At 42.9% G+C, this 19,477-nt stretch overlaps 1 protein-coding gene across 1 annotated transcript; it reads right to left on the reverse strand.

Annotated features, from left to right (window-relative positions):
* Positions 1-7,436: 7,436 nt before the first annotated feature.
* Positions 7,437-19,082, reverse strand: supt16h (SPT16 homolog, facilitates chromatin remodeling subunit). Its single transcript, XM_018687755.2, has 24 exons — positions 18,609-19,082; positions 17,465-17,557; positions 16,808-16,978; positions 15,690-15,842; positions 15,450-15,596; positions 15,206-15,357; positions 14,890-15,062; positions 14,459-14,549; positions 14,294-14,367; positions 14,067-14,179; positions 13,893-13,958; positions 13,090-13,188; positions 12,591-12,706; positions 11,421-11,574; positions 11,173-11,300; positions 10,814-11,076; positions 10,603-10,721; positions 9,760-9,998; positions 9,596-9,671; positions 9,337-9,506; positions 9,115-9,244; positions 8,880-9,006; positions 8,674-8,748; positions 7,437-8,516 (listed from the first exon to the last, which is right to left on the reverse strand). Exons 1-24 carry the CDS (start codon positions 18,672-18,674, stop codon positions 8,416-8,418), a joined length of 3,096 nt encoding a protein of 1,031 aa, XP_018543271.1. The 5' UTR covers positions 18,675-19,082; the 3' UTR covers positions 7,437-8,415.
* Positions 19,083-19,477: the final 395 nt, after the last annotated feature.

Raw genomic sequence — 19,477 nt, forward strand, 5'->3', positions numbered from 1 at the left:
AAACACAGGAAAAACATTCAACCTTGTACAAAACCCAACGTGACATTCTCAAATTTCTTCTTGTTTTTTTTAATCAGTCAACCATTCAAAACTCAAAAGATAAAAGTTATTTATAGAGGCACAAAATCCTTGTAGACTATTATTAATTCAGACTTTCAGGTCTTGGATGTAACAAAAATGCTGCTCTCTGTGTAATGCGCTTTCAGTGTCCTCAGCATGTCAGATCTGAGCCTGTCCGAGGGAATCGGGGTTCACCTGCCCGATCTCTACCACCTGTGGAGTCTCTGTTCTGGTGTCCCTGCAGGTAATCCAGCACAGATATCCGTCTACTATCAGACGCATGTTTGTCACACATAAAAAAGTCTCTACGAGGTGTCCAGGAGCATAATCATTATCAAGGAGCATGCACTCTGCCACAAAACTAGGACCATAAGTTAAGAAGGACACCAAGCTTGGCCTAAGAACTAGGTCCAAGCCTTTAATGCCCGACATGCAGGCTGCAACAATAATAGCCAAAACCAGAATGATGGACACGGTTCCCAGAAACACAGCAGCTTCTGTAACCTGAAAGAAAAGAATGCAGATGAGATCCAATGTGAGGACTACGGGTCAGAGACACATAGACCGGTAAAGTTTTAGCGCCCTCGCGCGGCTGACTGGTCAGGATGAACTCCAGGACCACCAAGAGGTGCAGAAGTGTTCCGCATCGTCTGGACGCGAACCACACGGCCAGCAGTTTGTCGCAGTGTTTCAAATGGCAGGTGGAGCCCCACAGCACCACCGCCACCGCGGGAGTGGACAGCGACTGGAGGAGGGCAGCGAAGATCAGAGACACCTTGAACACTGTCAGGTGTTTGGTGTTGACTTTCTTGCAGCACGCAGCAAACAGGAAGGCCAGGAGTGTAAGGACACCGAAGCAAAGACCACCCAGGAGAAAGCCGAGAGCGTTGTTGTTCCTGACGAAGAATCTGTCGCCTGGGTCGGTGCTGAGGAGGCGGCTGGCACCATGGAGAGCTACAGAGTCATTCATCCTTTCTTTTAAAGACGGAAAAGCACTGATTAGTAACAAATCGATGACCATGCATACAACAACCATAAAAGAAAAAGTCCGTGATCCCAAACGGACACACCAAACTCACAAACAAAAACAAAATTCTCTACATTTTCAAAGTTTCCTTGCTGGATATCGAAGATGAACTCTGGTTTTTAATGATCGCAAAAACGTTTTAACTGGTCTACAATTCAGCATTACTCTTGAACTTGCTGGACCTTACTCCGGCAGGTTAAGCTGCTGACTATCACTCAGTTAGTGGGAGATTTGTGCCTGATCACTACAGTTACACAGAACAAGAGCTATTACAATACAGTCATCAAAAATTATTCTGAAGTTGTTGTTCGGATTTAAAATAGTTACATAATGTTGCTTTAATATAACAAAAACACATTTAAAAGGCTGATACCAGTGAAAAAATCAACTGAATCTACTTCAGAAAGATATTGTTAATTTGGCCATACACTTCTGAATGGAAACAACATCTTATGTTAAACATTTGAACAGTAAAGTACAGAAAGAAGTCCGGTGTCTTGTCTTACCTGTGTAGTTTGAATCCTGATAAAAGTGAAGATCTGTCTCTCTGTTTCTCTGAACCTGTTTGTGACCTGAACTGAACTTATACCTGCTGGACCTCCTACTATTATTGTTTAACACTAGTGAACAGGTTGTGGTGCCATGAACAGATCCCCAGTTGGCAGCCTCTGGATCATATGATGTGAACTACATTATACACTACCTGTTTATTGTTTTATTGAAGATTGTAATAATCCTCCGAGTCATTACGAAGAAAGCATTGTATACACTTTATCCTGTCTGTCTGTCACTGCCAATAAACATGACTCATTTCAGGTTTTAAACAGACTTTGACACTTAAACACTTTTTGTGCATGCTCTAATTTAATTTTTTAACGTTGCTGTTTTAATGTGCACAAAAAGATACTACAAGCCAAGACAAACTAGACAAGTCTGACTAAAAGGAAAAAAAGTAAAACAGCAAAAACAAACAACAACAAAAAAAAAAACAATTAACTTACCAGATATCTTCTGAAAATACAAATAATAACTGAGGATTCGTCAAAGGAATAGCTAGACATTTTGGGGCATTTGCTGGATAGCAAAGAAGGCCAAACATGAAGAAATTCAACATCCATTTCAAGACTGTATCTTTTATTAAACATTAAATAAATCACTCCCTCTCCCTTCTTCATCTCTTCACCAGTGCTTCCTTTATTCATCTGTCTTAGTCAGCAGGTTTCTCATTATTTTCAGGGTCTCCTCAAGCCCACCTTGATGCTCGTAGGAAGTCCCATTTCTATCAGTAGATTGTGAAACTGCCATGGTACAAAAAGTTTAATTCAGCAAATGTAGCAAAGTCCAGGTGGCATTTTGTGACTGATCTTAACTCTGTGTATCTTACCTCAACTAACACCAGCTCTTCAATGTCATCTTCACTCAGCTGTATCTTAGAGGTGAATGTCACTCCCAGGTTGATCACATGCTCTGCTTAGGAAAACATGCATTGACTTTAGAAACACACACATATATCTTCTTTAAGTCTATGCAGGTTCTCAGTCATCCAGGTCATTGTAGTCATAAGTGCCAGAGTTGAAATAGAGTTGACTTCTTTTAGGTTTCTTGAAGATGTTTCACTTCTCATCCAAAAGACTTCCTCAGTTCTAGAAACTGGTTGGGGAGTCTCTGGGACGTGGTCCTGAGAGTCTCATTAACCGACCCTGTCGTTATGTGAGTCATTAGAGGTTGTGGGCTACAACACCAACTATCAGCCACCTATAACGCAGTCTTGAGATCCTTACCCAGGCGATTTAACCCCCATTCACACCTCAAGCCATGAGACCCTAACAACTCACATGATATCTGGGTGGTTTAATGTCTCTCAGGACCACCGCAAAGAGGTTTAACACCTGGGACTCCCCAACCAGTTTCTAGAACTGAGGAAGCCTTTGGGATGAGAGGTGAAACGTCTTCAGGAAACCTAACAGAAGTCCACTCTCAACTCTGGCTCTGAAGACTAGATCTTCTTTAGTTCATGTTTTCAGATCTGATATTGGGTTGACTTTTGGCACAACCATTGCAAGGCACAAGATTAATAGAACAACAATCAGTCGTGATCAGCATCAGTCGAAGAAGAAAGCTGAATTAGTTGCAGAGACTTTCTAGCGTGTCATATTTAACTTGTGTTTAAAATCATCAGTTTCCTCACCACGTCTTGTCTTATCCACCTTCGGAGTTAAATACTGCTGAGATGTTGAGTCTCCCTTAGTGGTGGTCATTTTAATGGTGGACAAAAATCGCTGGCTTGGAGATTCATCTGCAAAAAAGAGATATGGTTTTTACTGGGTACCACATTACCACCAAAACAATCAACATTATATATGTATATCCAGATTAATACACCCACCAGTAATGTGCTGCTCAAATGAGGTAACCTCTGGACTCGGATGACTTGTGATCAACTGTACATCAGTGGTCCTCCTTGTGTTTGGGTTGAAGGTGAAGGCGGTGGAGTGATGTGATTTGTATGGAGTGTGTTCTGCTAAATGGAGACACATTTAACTGTAGATATGTATTTTATCACACAGTGTGATAGAGAACATGTTTCCTACTCAAATAGTAGAATGAGAGTCACCACTTCCAACTCTGAGACCTTATGACATTGAAAACCTGTGGACTGGTTCGGTTTTTCCTGAGCCCACTTCTCAGGCCCATTTCATTTCCACCAGCCTTGACTCCTTTGGACTACATACTATAATATGTTATGACTACATCTGTATGGATGATCCCCAGCAACAAGAGCCACATTTTAGCTGTTGGTCTGATTCTAGCTGTGAGTAATGAAAAAGAATAAACTGCATTTCTCTCACCAGGTGTGGATGTAGCTTGATGTGCAGATGAGGTAAAGTCTGTTCGGGCTGAGTCTCTTGAAGTGGTGGTAGAGGACAAAACAGTCTGGTTTGGAGTTTCATCTGCAAAATGGAGACTTGGTATTCACAGGATCTGATATTAACACCACCAATAAAAATACAAATAATTGTACTCACTGGGAATGGTTCTTGTTTGGTCCACCTCTGAGGTTGAAGGCTGCTCAGATGAGATCATCTCTGCACTGACATGACCAGTGGTTGATCTAATCTCAGTGGTGGTTCTTTTATTTGGAGTCACTGTGGTGGTGAACAAACCTGACTTGTTTGAAGTTTCATCTGCAAAATGGAGACATGGGTAATCAACATATATTAATCAAACAGTTGAAGATAGTTACTGCTGAACTGGTTTCTTTAATGTCTCACTACAACATAATAGAAGTTATCTTTGTACTGGTTGAGTCTCCTTTAGTGGTCGTTATTTTGGTCGCTGTGGTGGTGGCAGATGTAGTAGCTGTGGTAGTGGTGGCCAAAACTGGAGTTTCATCTGCAGTGTTAAAATAAAATAACAAGAAAACAAACCTCTTTTCTTAAAGAAAATCAGAACTTGTCGACTCTGTGGATTACCAAGAGTAACTTTGATTATACTTACTTACTTTTACGTCACTGACTCACTCACCTTTTTTCCCATGGCAGACAAAAGCGAACTCCCTGCTGCACTCTTCATCCGACCACTGGCCTGCGTTGCCCAGATCAGACGCAACACAGCTCTGCCTCCCTCCGACGTTATCGGGCTGTCCAGGTTTCCAGTAGCTGTAGGTGGTGTCACTTCCGTCTGACCATTCCCGAGTCCTGCACAAAGAAACAGATGTGTTGCAGAATATTCTGGAGCACCTTTTATTATGTTTTAACGACAGATAAAAACCATGTTTCCATACCTATAAAGGCCAATCCAGACGATTCTGTTTTTGGCCAAGAGCTGTATTTCCCTGTTCTCCTCCTCGTTTCTTATACTAACCAGGTCTGTGTGGTGTTTCCGGCAGTACAGTCGAGCATTAGCCCAGCTCATGTCTTGCTCAACAAAAATGAAACGCTGATTGGTACTGGTTGCTCCTATGAGAAAGAGAGATCAGAGAAAGAAGCTCTTAAGATCTGTCAGTGTGCATCAAAGCAGGAAGTGTGTGTTCATCTATGAATCCAGTTAAACTGAGACCATCATAGCAGATGAAGGGTTGTCTCAGGGAGCACTTCGAGTCAAGCCACACCCCTCCGCCCCACATCTCCACGCACATCTGCTCCCCGAGGAAGTTGTCTGGCTGATCAAAACCCCAGTTCCTGTAGTCCGCCTCTTTGTCTCCGTAGTAACCGCTGTCTGAAAACGACCACCTCCAGCTGGTGAGGTTGTCGTGCAGCCCGATCCAGGCCCTCTCCGTGAAGCCTCCGGTGGAGTACTGAGCTGTGTTCACCAGCCGGTTCACGTCCTCTATGTCAAAGACGGTGGCCAAGTCGGAGTGCTGCTGTCTGCAGTACGTCCAGGCCTTAGACCAGGACAGAGCGCTGCGGACGAAGTGGTACTGAGGAGGAAGGCCGTGGGTGACAGCACACAGACCTGTGGATGGAGGACAGTGGCATTTATTAGTTTACACCAGTGGTTCAGGGTTTTGAAAGATGGTTCGAGGGATGTAGTAATTATCAACAACAGAATTTGACATTATATTTACCTGTGAGTAACAGAAGGAAAGACTGCCTCCACTTCATGTCCAGTCAGCCGCCTTCTCTCTTTTCTTTTTTCCTGCTACACGTCATAAAAATGTACATTTTTACCAAACACCTAAGTGGTGCCAACTCACATTTCTAAATCTCCAACACTAAAATCCTTCACTAATAAGGTGCGCAAGTCTCCAGTCAGGCAGAGGAGGAATGCAAAGTGCATTTATTTAAGTACTGTCATTAAGTATAATTATGAGCTACTTGTACTTTACTCAGGAATGTTACTTCTACTTCACATTTCCGCTTGACTGCATGTCAGCGGGATACTTCATACTTTCCACTCCGCTACAATTACCTGACAGTTACTTTACAAAGCAAAATGTTACACGGAAAAAACAACTTAAAATAAAACAGTGAAAAATGTGTCACAGATTAATCTAACAAACTACATGTTTGTTACATACTAGTTTGTTAAATGCTACTTTCAAAACTTTAAATATGATGTGCTGATAATACTATTATAATAAAGCAGAACTGTTTACAATTGAGTAAATTTACATAATGGATCACTACTTTCAACAAAATAAAGAATATTAAAACAGTTGGTTTAAATGTAAAAAAACAAAAAATAGGTTTTCGTTATAATCTATTCTGTATACTGAACAACTTATTCTTACACCTTCAATTTACAGAAATACTTCAAACAAAAAGATACAAAAAAAACTGTCTATAATATAAGGGGGAAAACATTCTCTATTTTTTATTTGCTGCTGTTATGAAATCTTTCAAAACCAGCATCAATACATTCAGTGATTTAAATGAAGCTGCATGAAATAAATGTATTTATTTAAGGCACATGCTTTTACAGATGGCTGTTAAAATAAGAAAATTCAACCATGAGACAAAGAGGAGTCACTTACCTGTACCTGCTTCTCTGTAAAGATGTACCCGTCTTTTTCTCTACACCAATACAAGCACAAACTGCAGTCGCTAAAACTCTTGCACACAAGGACGATGCAGTTTAAGAAGCAGAGTTTTTGCTCCAAAAAGAGAATTCCTGTGCGACAAGTTTCTGTCTGGTCTGCACATCTCCTCTGCACGGAGTGATTTTCCAGAGCAGAACAGGTTTTGGTTTTAAGGAACAAGAGGCCTGTGGGGTTGAGAGGTTCAAAGGTCACTTTTAAATAACTACTAAACAGTTTGTTTGGCTGAGACGAGCTACAACCACAAATATCTCAGAGCATCAAGATGACAAGTTCAGGGCTCTTAACGTTTCCTAAACCAATATGAGCTCTCGGAGTTTTTAGGTGATCAACACTGAGAAAACAGTCCACAGCAGCAGTTACATTATCATCGCTGACAAAACGGCGACCACCGAGTTCAGATCCACATTCAACAGGTGACGGCACAAAGACCGATGCGGTCGATTTTCTCAGACAGAGCTGAGTTGCAATTTTCAATTATCTGAAAAAGAAATACACAAAACGTAACTCACAACTTCCTGCACAATCACTCAGAGTTGAACTGCACGTGCAGGTAATGAGAGCGGTTTCAGTCCTTCTGCCTTAGAAACTAATCAACCGTTCCTCATGTTAAAGCAATGAACCAGTGAGGAGGACAATTAAGTTTTACTATTCGGTGACTCGTCAAGAGAAACTGCAGAATCTGGGAATCTGGAAACTGAACAGTAGAACTGGACATGTTAACATTTTACACCCTGGCCACAAAATCAGAGCAGTGACGTTAAAGTTCAAACGTGCAGACAGAAAGAAAACAGACCACTGAAAACAAACTACAGTTCCTTTTAATTTTATTACAAAAACAAAAACTGGATTTTCAGAATTAACAGTACAACATATCTACTCAGAATGAACAAAAAAAAAAAGGGGGGGGGGGGGGATAAAGAGGGGGACAAGTGCGAAGGAGACAGTGTGAGTGTGTGTGTGTGTGTGTGTGTGTGCCTGTCTGCATAAGTTTACAAACCCATTTTTAAAAAAACAGAAGAAATAATCAGAAAATGTGTGTCTGCCCCCTCCCCCCTTCAAAAAAGACAAATCTTTCATCTTATTACTACATTTTAACAAACACTGAAGAAAACATGGAGGGGGAGGGGTGAAGTGAAGACACGGAGGTGGAGAGGAGGAGAGGGAACCATAAGCTTCTCCGTTTTTATATAAAACACTTGGCAGAGGATATGTCAAGTCTTTTTTTTATTATCCGTTAGTTAAGAAACTCAGCTTTTGAAACAGAAAATAAACAATGCTTGCAATAAAAACCCATTTAAACACACATGCACACACACACACACACACATACATACACACACGCGTTCGCACGCGCACACACACCCACACACACACAAACATGAAACCCTGATGGATGGATGGAGATGGGAGAAACAAAAGCAAAGAACGAGGAAGGAATGAAGAGGGGGGAGAAACGAGCTAATGAATGTGTGAGTGTGACTGTCCTGCTGGTTCTGTCTCCAATCTCAACATGACACTTCACTGACCAACACAAAAATAAGGGGCTTCTACATCTATATACACATCACGTGTCTGAGCGAGAGAGTGTGTGTGTGTGTGTGTGTGTGTGTGTGTGAAGTGTATGAGTAGGGGGGGAGAGAAAAACAAACAAACAAAAAAAAAAGAGCCAGTTGGGGCAGAAAGGAGGGTTAAGGGTCAGCTAGGTTTGGCAGTATGTGTATGTGTGTGTGTGTGTGTGTGTGTGTGTGTGTGTGTGTGTGTGTGTGTGTGTGAGAGAGAGAGACATTTAGGACCGTCGCTTCTTCTTGCTGGGCGGGGCTGCTGACCGGACCTTCCTCTTCCTGCTGTTGGAGGTGTCCTCGTCCTCGTAGTGACTCTCTCTGTCAGCTACAAAAGCAGAAGTGACATTTTTACAAATGTTGACAATTAAAAAAAATGTAATAAAAAAGTTAAGGACGTCCCATTGTGTTGCTGTAAGAGGAACAGAGGCGTGTTCAGGCCTGATTCTGACTGAAGAAAGAGGAAAGAAGCTGCGGGTACGAACCTTTCCTGGCTTCTTCCTCCAGCTCGTCCCAGTCTTTACCGCTCTCCTCCTCGCTGCCCAGCGACGCACTGTAGTCTGCAAAACACAGCACACAACAGACAGTAAGAACTCTGAGCACGTGTGTCAGTGTGTGAAAAAAGTTTTTCTAATCATTGCAGCTCTACACAGACGTCACATAATCCAGGAGAAAACTGAATAAATCGTACCAGAGTCCTCTGTCTCTGAGCTGTAATCCTCATCACTGTCTTCCTCCTCCTCCTCTTCTTCGTCTGCAGACGGGTTGAACGTTTCATCCTCCATTTCGGACTCTGAATCTTCCTCCGCGCCACTTCCCTGAGACAGTAACGACAACACGATGAAACTGTGCAAAGTTACCGCTGCAAATGTATTGGTTATTACACGATAAAGAAACGAGAACATCGAGAGAAAGACTGAACGTACCTCGCTCTCTGGGTCTAAGAAAGACCAGCCTCCCTGCTCGAAGAAGCCCTCAGGATCATCGACAATGGTCTTCATGATCTTGGTCCAGTTCAGGGACTGGACTCCCTCTGTGTACTTGATGTCACACGAGCTGAGAAAGAGACAGGAAACGCATTAATGCACAAAAACCCACAGACGTTTGACCCTGAAAACAGCCTGGAGTAGAACAAAACCGAGCCGTACTTGAGCCACTCCTTGATGGGGTCGAGGGAGTTGACGGGCACGGCGTTGATCATGGTGACCTTCTTGTTGTAGTCCTTGTAGACGATGACCACGTCGAAGTTCTTCAGGTGGAACTGCACGCGCTCAAAGTGGACCAGCTCCACCTCGTCCAGGGTCACAACGAACGGCGGCTAGACGTGGACAGAAAGATATTTAACGGAGAAATCATTAGAAACACGTTTTGTCTTTTAAAATAAGAAGAGACACGGTTCTCACTCACCCATTCAGTCACATTGACGAGGGAGCTGGACGTGGGTTGTAGCAGGCAGGTACTCCTGTAGGGGGCGCCCTGGAACCTGGAAACAGCAGCAAAAACAATCAGTCCACCTGCTTCAGGAGCTGCTTCAATCCACTCCTCTAATTTTACATCAGGTCTCGACTCACCCCAGGTCTCTGAAGGGAACCTCGAACTCCAGCTCCTCTCTGGTCAGAGTCTCCACCTTCTCGATGAAGTTCTTGAAGGCCGACTTGAGCTTGTGCCTCATCTCCCGCTCCATCTGCTCGGCGTACAGGTCGTCTCGGTCGTGCATGTGCTGGTGTTTGCCCAAGTCTGTGGTGATCTCTCCAACCTCTGTGTAGAACTGCACGTCTGTGTGGCGTCTCTTACCAAACATGATGGCGTTCTGAGGGGAAATGTAACATCAACAAGCCTGAAGTTAGAGTGGAAACCACTGTGGAGGATTAATTAAGTTTTCTTAACGTGTGTTTAAAGTGTTTCTGCAGAGTTTTCTAGACCTTTTTAATACCAGATACTAACAATCTAAACCAGCTTCACAATCAGACTGGTCAAAGTAAGAAAACATGATGGATTTTTAGGCCATTTTTTCAGAAAACTCAATAAATTTAATGCTTTTTCAGATTTTTCATGACATGTAGAGACCCTGCAATAATTTCTGGGTGGGAATTGTTCTTTTATTTTATTTTTTGATTTCTTTCTTAGCTTAGCTTAACATAAAAGACTGGAAACAGCTAGCCTGGACCTGTTCAAAGGCAACGCAATCCACCTATCAGCAAATCTAAAACTTAACACATTATATATTCAATTTGTTTAATCTGTACAACATAAAGTAGTCCTCATTCTTGGTGTTAATACTAAGCTACGCTAACTGGCTGCTGGCTGTTTATTTATCTTTTGTTCATATTATCTTTCTTCCTTTAAATATGAAAAGCTCGATAACTCGAGTTTGAAATCGTGCTGTGTTAAGATGGATGGTCCCGTAAACACACCTTGAGGTGGAAGTGCAGTACAATGATCATCTCCCCGTCACACGGCTGGAAGATGGCGTGTTTGATGTTGTTGTAAAGGATGTCCACTTTGTCACCGCGGACTGACGTGAAACGGAAACCTGTGCGGGGGAAACAGAGACGTTTTCTTCACGCTCTTAATTTTACCGCTCGAGTGTAGCTCAATAACAAACAATCACTTCTGTGTCCTCACCATTAGTATGTGCTTCCAGCGAGCCCTGCATCCTCTTCTGTGCGATGTTGGGTCTGATGTAGAGGTCTTTGAGCTTGGGGTTGCTGCGGTTGAGGTTGATGACCAGCGAGTCTTGCTTGACGATGCCCTCCTTCTCCTTCTCTTCGGCCTCTCGCGTCTTGTAGCGTTTCTGGACCTCCTTGATGATGCGGAAAGCGTTCTGCAGGTTGGTGGAGGGAACCGACGTGTCGCCGGGAGCCTTCAGGTTGGACGCTCGGTACGTGCTGAAGGAGAAAGGGAAGGGAGTTGTTGATGGTATAATTAGATTATAAGCTTCAGAGACTCTTCAGGTCAGTTAGAACATCTTGAATGAAACTCACATTTCTTTGACAAATGTGGCGTCGGGGTTGGGGAAGATATTTCCCTCCTGTCGTCCCAGAGAGCTGCCAGGAACGTAGAAGTTGATCCTCAGGTAGGTGTAGTCTCCTTCTACAGACATACTGATGTTCTGCACAGGAGGAAAAAAAAGATGCAGAAACAAAAGCAAAGATTAGTCACTATAAAAAAATAAATGTCATCAATAAAAAAACAAACACAGGTGTGACAGCTGGAGATGACCTCAGTGTACCTTGATGGTGGCGATGTGGAACGGCGTGGCGATACCAAACACGGGCATGATGACGGTCTCGTACTTCTTGTCGATGAAGATCTTCATGTCTCTGATGTCTTTTTCCCTGGGCATCTGAGAGACGTTCTTATAGGACACGTTAGATTTTCTGGCCCTGAGAGGAAAAAGAGAGCGGACTCAATTAATGACCACAAATTTAATTACAGCTCTGTGGATTAACAGAGCTGTTGCCTCCTGCTCTCTTTCAGCTAGCGATGCACTGATTGGCATCGATTTTGATAATGATCTTTTTAAGCAGATTACTTATCAGACATTATTGTGTGTTAACATTTGTGGTTAAAAACAAGCTGTGATGTTAAACATCAATCAACAAACCCTGTAACTGGAATAAAAATGTCGGTGGCTTTTGTTTTGAAAGGAAGAAATGAAAAGATGAATCCATACACCGGTGAACTGGTTAAATAAACGACGCCCTGTTGACACACAGATCACTGCTCATCAAAGCAGCTCAGTGCCGTCATTAAATCAAGGCTTTTCAAAAGGTAGTGTCAGGTGTGTGTAGCTCAAATCAACAGTCCCATTTCACTGAAAAACTGCTTTTCACACCGACCAAAATAAATAAAAAGCAGAAGTGGCTCTTTAGATGCAAAAAGCGACAATGTGAAAAAAGAAATGACAAATGAAATGTGACAAAAAAGTGAGTGTGAGAGCAATTTTTCCATGAGACGTCATCCGTCAGGTCACGATGTGGTGAAACTTTAACTGTGGCTGATGCCGTCTAGATCAATGTCATTAAAAAAATCTAAGTTAGAACCTCATGTTTACTTGCTGAAGAATGATTATTATAGACAACAGATATCCTGAGCTCAGGCATCAAAATCTGTCAGTATCAGGAGAGAAAGGGACATTTACAAAATATTGGAGAACTTTCTAAATAATGTTTATAGAAATATTGATAAAGCTGACTGAAACAGGTCGAGATTAACAACTACTTCCATTAATTCCTGGTGTTTTAAATACTTTCTAATCATCTTTTTTATTCTCATTCTGCTTTGTGATAAAAATCTACTTCTACTTCCCCAAAATAAAAACCAGTAGTTCAGGTGTAATCTGTGTGAGGTTCAGGTGAATTCGGTCTTCTAGCGCCCCCTTCAGGCCTCCACCACTCACTTCTGAATCTGCTGCTCTCCTTTCTGCTCCGTCAGACGTCGCTTAGCTTCTTCGTTCAAATGGTTGGCCAACTCCTTCTGGTGAGCCCGCCTCTTCTCCTCCGCCGTCATCTCGTTCTGAGTTTAAAACAGACACAACTAAATGATCGTGTGGAGACGCACAAGAGTCCGAGATTTTGTAGAAAGAATGAAAAAAAAAACCACAACACACATGCAGAGTACGGACATGTGTTACAGCTTTGGATGGTCAGAAAAATCAAAAAAGACGAAGAAAAAAAAAAAAACAACTCACTGAAATGAAAATGAAATTTTTTTTCCCCATCAGCAAGTGGATTTTTACAACTAAACCAGTTCAGCCGATGAGATTTTAGAAGAAATGGATACTTACCTTCCCAAGTAGCTGGTAGAGTACAAAGACATTCACACTCTTAGTTACTAACACTCTGTCAAAGTGGCAAATAAAGACTGATCACCACTCATGTATCTAAGAAAACACTCACTCTGGTTCTGTCTGCGAGCAGCGCCGCGCTCCGAGCTCCCTTCCCCAGCAGCTCCTCGGCGTCGTCGCCATCTTCCTCCTCGTCCTCTTCGTCGTCGTTCTGAGAAACACAGAGATATGGATTAGTCCCTTACTGCTCTCTGTGGTCACCGTTTGCTGTTGTGAAAACTAAGTTGACTTGCAGACAAAATAAACCAAAATACTACACTGGCTGTACTGAGGCTTAAAATGAGCGATGGCAGAAGTTTTAAAGCAACAAGAGGTTGTCATGGTCACGTACAGGCAGAAAGCATCAATGTAAAGGAGCTGTAAACATGTTTTACACTTAAAAACAAGAAAAATGTCTGGAAACAATTCTACACTCTGAAGAACAGACGCTTCACTTCCAGTAGAAACTGAAACAACGAATCAAAGTTTTCTGATTCTGGAAACCATGACTGAGTTATATGCTGTGTATACTGTTATTAATGTAAAGACAACATAAACAACACATTTCATAGTGAAAATCATTAAAAATTGTGCATGTATACATATGTACCTATAACAGACCCATTAAAGACAGAAGTGAAAGATCCCTGTTCTGTGTTGTCCACATCAACACTCATTTAACTTGAAAATAAACTGAAAACGTCACTATAGATGCAGAAAAAACATGAAAAAAAGAAAACCAACAGAACACGGATCAACAGGTATAATTTAAAAACATTTAGGAATATGTCAAACAGCTTTCTGCTCAGCTTCAAACTTGGTTTGTTTTGAGCGATTAATTACGAGAAGCTGAAATGTTGAGGTTAAGACACGTACCTTCAAGAAGATTCCCACATTTTTTATCTTCTTCTTGACTGGTGTGAGTATCGTCGCAGCCTCTTCCTGTTACACAAACATTGCAGGTTGTTAAGCGGAGGTGAAAACGCTAAAATGTTACAGAAGAAATGCTCATATTAACAATTTCCTTTTAAACTGGAAGGTTTATCTTACCTCATTGATCTGTATTGTGTCGCCAATAAACAAGGCATACTTTTTCTGCTCATCCTTCTTTCCATCTTTATTCAAGAGGTCAGCAAAACCCAAACTGATACTGAGCACCATGCCTGAAGGAGACACACACTCTGGTTATCAATTTAGGTTTGAGTTACGACAGAGGATCGTAGAAAAGCAGAATAAAATGACCAGTATCTTCAGGAAATGAAGAAACAAACTCTCACCTTTTTTCAGTTTGTACTGGTTTTTAGCGTTCAAAACCAACGAGCCTTCCCTGAACTCAATTCCCATCGCAAAGCTACAAAGACCAACAAGAAAAAAAAAGACGATATGAGTGAAAAAGCGTGAGAGTACGTGGGAAAGGAAGACAGCGTTTGTGCGTCACCTACCCGAGGTTTTTGGTCAGCTTCGATACGAGGTCTGGCTTCTCCTTCTTCACGTACTCCAGGACAGAGTTGTAGGCGTCGCAGATTTTTACACCTGTGGAGACAGAAATGTTATTAACAGAGACACAAACATGTTCAACATGCTCACTGCAGAGAACCTGCTGCATACTGTGACCACACACTGTTTATTCTAGAGCTGAAACAATTAACTTATTCTTATTTTAGTCATCAACAGAACATTAACCAGAAACAAAGCTGATAATTTATTCATCATTTTACTCATTTTCAACCACGAAACAGAAACATTTGCTTGTTTCAGTTTTTAAAATGTGAGAACCTGGTGCTTTTCTTTACTGCTGTTTTAATAAAACAAGCATCAGTGGCTTAAACAAGTACCCGAAGCTCCCACGTTCCCAGCATGCCCCCGAACCCACCGTGTTTGAGCTCTTTGAGCAGCTCCTCCTCCACCTGCAGCAGGAAGTTGTAGTTGTCCTGCATCTCCTGAGGGGGGTCCACCATGAGGGTTCGCACCAGGTTGGAGCAGTACGACTTGTAGCGGATCCCCATGGCGCACGTGATGGCGCCGAAGTGCATGTGGTTCTTATCGCTGGTGGAGAGACAAAGAGGGAGGGGAGACAGTGCCGGGTTAAAAGACGGGTTAGCTTTTCTCTCGTCAACTAGTGGGGTCAGAGGTCAGAGCTTCAGCTCTTAGGAGGAAGAACCACAAAACAAAAGTCTGAGTAAAGCTACCTGACAACGCTGAACTTGAGGCTGTAGTTTCCTCCGCTCTGGATGATGGGAGGGTAACACATCTCCACCGTGGAGGGATCTGCGCCGCCCAGGTACTTCTTCTCCTCGATGGCCTTCTCTACCGACTCCGCCAGCTTACTGTGACGCACTTTCTGTTGGGGAGGAGGCGGGAAATGGTTATTTTACCTGACACAGACATTTCGAGTGTGAGAACTGCTCCGCTGGAGAAAGTTCGAGCTCTCGCCTCATCTGCGTCGACGATCTCCATGACGCGCTCCTTGAAGAACTTGGAGTAAACCTCGCTGGTGATGGCCGCCGCCTTCTTCATCAGGCCGAGCTCCCCGTCTTCCTTCACCGCCATCGTGTATGCGACCACAGCGCTGATGTCCACCTGCAGACGGGACGCGGTTCAAAGAGGGAGAACGGTTGTTAACAACTAAAACACGCACACAAAGTGTAGCTGACGTTTTGGATCACACGTTACCTTCTCCAGTCCCTCGGCAGTGATCGTGTCGTTCCAGCTCTTCATGTACTCTCCGGGGAACTTGTCCTTGCTGAACACCCCCACCGTCTTGCCTTCTTTGCTGCCTCTGATCGCCTCTATCATCTTGTCAAAGTTGGCCTTGTTGCTTTCATTCTGAAAAACACCAGTGCATTATGAGTTCATTTTTCCAAGAATCTGGCAACGTGAAGTACAAAACACAAAATAATTGGACAGTTTATTGCGTTATATTTACAGTTTATTGTTGGGCTGCAGATATTTGAGATCTTGGAAAGAAAAATGCTTTTATCCACATGCTGAGTACAAGGCGTCTTTTACAAGGTTTCTACAAAGCTCTGAAATTTAATTTTAGGCTTTTAAAGACCTTTTTAATAGCACATTTTACCACTACTTCCCAGTGATATATATCCACAACTCCTAATGAAATAATCAATTACCTGGACTCAGACAGGTGGCAGAAAATGGATGGCAAGATTTCCCCAATTAAAAACTGTTTTTTCATGAGGTCTTTGCCCATTATGAGACAATGAGCGTATTAGCTACTGTACTGTAAGCTGAGACTGGACCAGCACTGTACACACACAATCCACTGACACAACAATCCTTATTCTTATAGAGGTGTAACGTCTCCCAGAAACAGCCTGCGATCAAATACAAAGACGTTTAATGACTGAAGCAGGCAGGAGAAAATAAGACTTTTGTGAATGAGATTCAAGACTCTAATACTTTCAAAGGCCTCGGTTTATGAGGAATTTGATGCAGATACCTTCAGCAAAAAGTTAGCAGATTTAAAAAAGGAAAGAAAAAAAAAAGACAAAGTCACTGAAATATTTCTGTGCTTCAGACTGAATCACCTGTGGTTCCTGTGCGTTTAGCAACATGTAAATTGATTTATGATGGAAAAAAAACAAGTGAAGTTGAAAACTTGCTGAATAAACCACAAAAGAGGAAGTTTCAAATCTTGTTAGTCAAACTCTGACTACACAAGCGATTTCTCTTTCAGACAAGCCCATCGATCGTAAAAGAAACCACACCCTAACATCTGTAAATCATGTGTGGATAATTGGATAATTATACGACAGGACGGCGTCTATCTTTACCTTTTCTCTGGTGAGCAGGGTGATGGGCGGGACGCCGTTGGCGTTCTCGTTGCCTTTTGTTACCGCCACCTGTTTGAGGAAATCCACCTTCTTCTTGCTGGCGAGGAAGATGATTTTGGTGTCGCAGAACACCATGATGGTGTCTGTCAGCTCGTAGCCAAACAGCCAGGTCTGAGGAAACAGAAAAGACGGTGAAGCCATTAGTTGGTTTTAGTGGTAGTGCAGCTAAATGCTAATAATCAAGATTATAACACAACACAGCCTGTCTCTACAGTGCAGGTTAATACAGGCTGCATTTAAATCCTTTAAAAAGCATCATCTTTTGTCATTTCATGATGATTCATCACAAGCAAAGTTGATGTTTGAACACAGGGGGTCAGCAGCAAGCACAGGCAGACACACATTCAGCATTAAACTCAAGCAAAATCCACAACACAAGCACACACTGCCTCGTCAGTAGGTTTAATTCAGGTATAATTTGACAACAGCGTCTTCACAGGAGATCCCAGTGAATCTGTCGTGTACGGAGCGTGAAGTGACTGTGGGAAATCGCCTGTATCCAGATCATATCGTGCACCACCTGGCTGTTAAGGCCTGTGCTCAGCATCCTCAGTGATTTTAATCACGCTGCTTGCTTTGGCTGGGATGTGCCCTTACCTGTATGGCTGTGGATTTGGCGTACACAATCTCCTCATCCACCCCGACAGACACCACGATGGCATCGACTTTACCGAACTCATCCTCACCTTTCTGGAAGATCACATAAGAAAAAGCAGATGTGGTTAAATGTTGTGCACACGGGAAGAAAGCAGGAGAGCAGACTGAGGTGCTCCTGCTACATTCACAGTAATTATCAAGTGCTGTTGTGATATTAATAGGATTGTTGAGTGGAGACAGCATCACTGAAAAGTTGATGTGTAACACTTCAGCACCTGATGCTGCAGCACCTGGCAGCAAGTCTCACAAAGCTGATTTAAAGTCTTTAAATACTAATAATAACACACATTAAACGCTCGTAACGTGCATGAGAGTCATTTAACTGCGTGATTCGGCTGCGATATCAAAACCAAACTCACCGAACAACTTCTAAAAACGAGTTGAAAATGTACAAAAAAGTAGCTAGACGAAAACGTGAAGTGACTTGACACATTTAAGCCTTTACTTTCAGTGATTTCCAGAACCTGCAGGCGTCCTGCACATGTTACTTTATTCTGATGCTAATTAGCTAGCTAACATTAGCATGTAGCGACCGTTACAAGTGTAAACTGACAGTAATGTTTAACAGCTTGGTAGTTAGCCGCATGTCAAGCACATCTACGTTGTAAATTATGTTTTTGTGGTCACTTTAACACGAGTTAATTACCAAATTAGCCAGCGCTGGTCCACTACAATTTCAGCTGCTTGGGCTCGTAAGTTAGCTCGATGGTAAACTTACATGCTAGCAGGCTAGCTAACGTGGTGAATGGGATGTTTGGTGTGCTAGCTTGAGGTAGCTAGCCTGTTGGTCTGGCTACAACACACAGATGAAATTTCTTCCAATTAGAAAATGAGTTACAGTGCAAATAAAGCTGGTCAAACCGTGCAGACCGAGGCCCGTTCCTCCCCCAGCTCCCCCCTCGGTTGTGGGCGCTCTGATGCGGGCGGGCAGACCTCAGCGCTCACGCCGACAACAGAGTGAACTCGCTCGGCTGAATAACGCGGCTAACTCTGCGGCTGGCATCTTCCAGCGGAGCTACTTTCTCCGCGTTGAAATTAAACAGAGAAGACGCATAAAGTCCAACAAACCGCCCGAGGTTTTTACCTTCCAGTTGCTGTATAATCTCTTGATCCGGCGGTAGTACGCTTCCTTGTCCAGGTTTACCGCCATGGTGAGTGCTCTGTTGCAAACTCCAGCTCCCGGCTTCGCTTCTCAGCAGGCCGGAGGTTGAGGATGATGATGATGATGGTGGTGATGATGATGATGATGGCCCGTGTCAACTAACAACAACGCACTTTCTTTCCACGCCTGCTGAGACGCCACTCCGAGATGCTGCTGCTGCTGCTGCTGCTTCCCTTATAATTTCACCACAGAGGCCTCTTCCACTGAGGAGTCGAAAACAAAACAAACCACGCACCCGCCTAAAATAACCACCCGTCCGCTTAAAATACACCAAAAACAATAAAATGCAATATAACCTCGTCCTTTTCTTTGCTACACACGATCGCGCACACGCCAATGAGGTATAATTAAGACCTCGGACCCCCCTCCTTCCTCCCACTGTGTCTCTTTTTCCTCTCCCTCCCCCTCCGACTCCTTACATATCAGTTTTTATAATAAACAAACGTCATTTAATCCCATTATGACTCAACTAAACCTTAATGTTTGACTCCAAATAAAACGTTTAACGATAAAGAATAAAAAATAAATGCGTTAATGCGTTACAGTAAATTCCTTTACGTCTTTTTTGCCACTTTGTAATTTTTATTTAATGGTTTGTGGCGCATTTTGGTGTAATTTTTGACAACAGCGCCTCCTGTCTTGTGTTGACCACGCTGCTTTTTCCCGCCATGGTGGGTTTTCCCGCCATCGTCATCAAACACTCCTACTGACGTCTATCTCGCGATGCCACCGATGAAAGCAAGGGAGAGGAAAAATCTCGCGATACAAACTGCAGCTGAGGCACCACCTGA

This window comes from Lates calcarifer, linkage group LG14 (assembly GCF_001640805.2).
Source record: "Lates calcarifer isolate ASB-BC8 linkage group LG14, TLL_Latcal_v3, whole genome shotgun sequence".
Lineage (NCBI taxonomy): Eukaryota > Metazoa > Chordata > Actinopteri > Centropomidae > Lates > Lates calcarifer.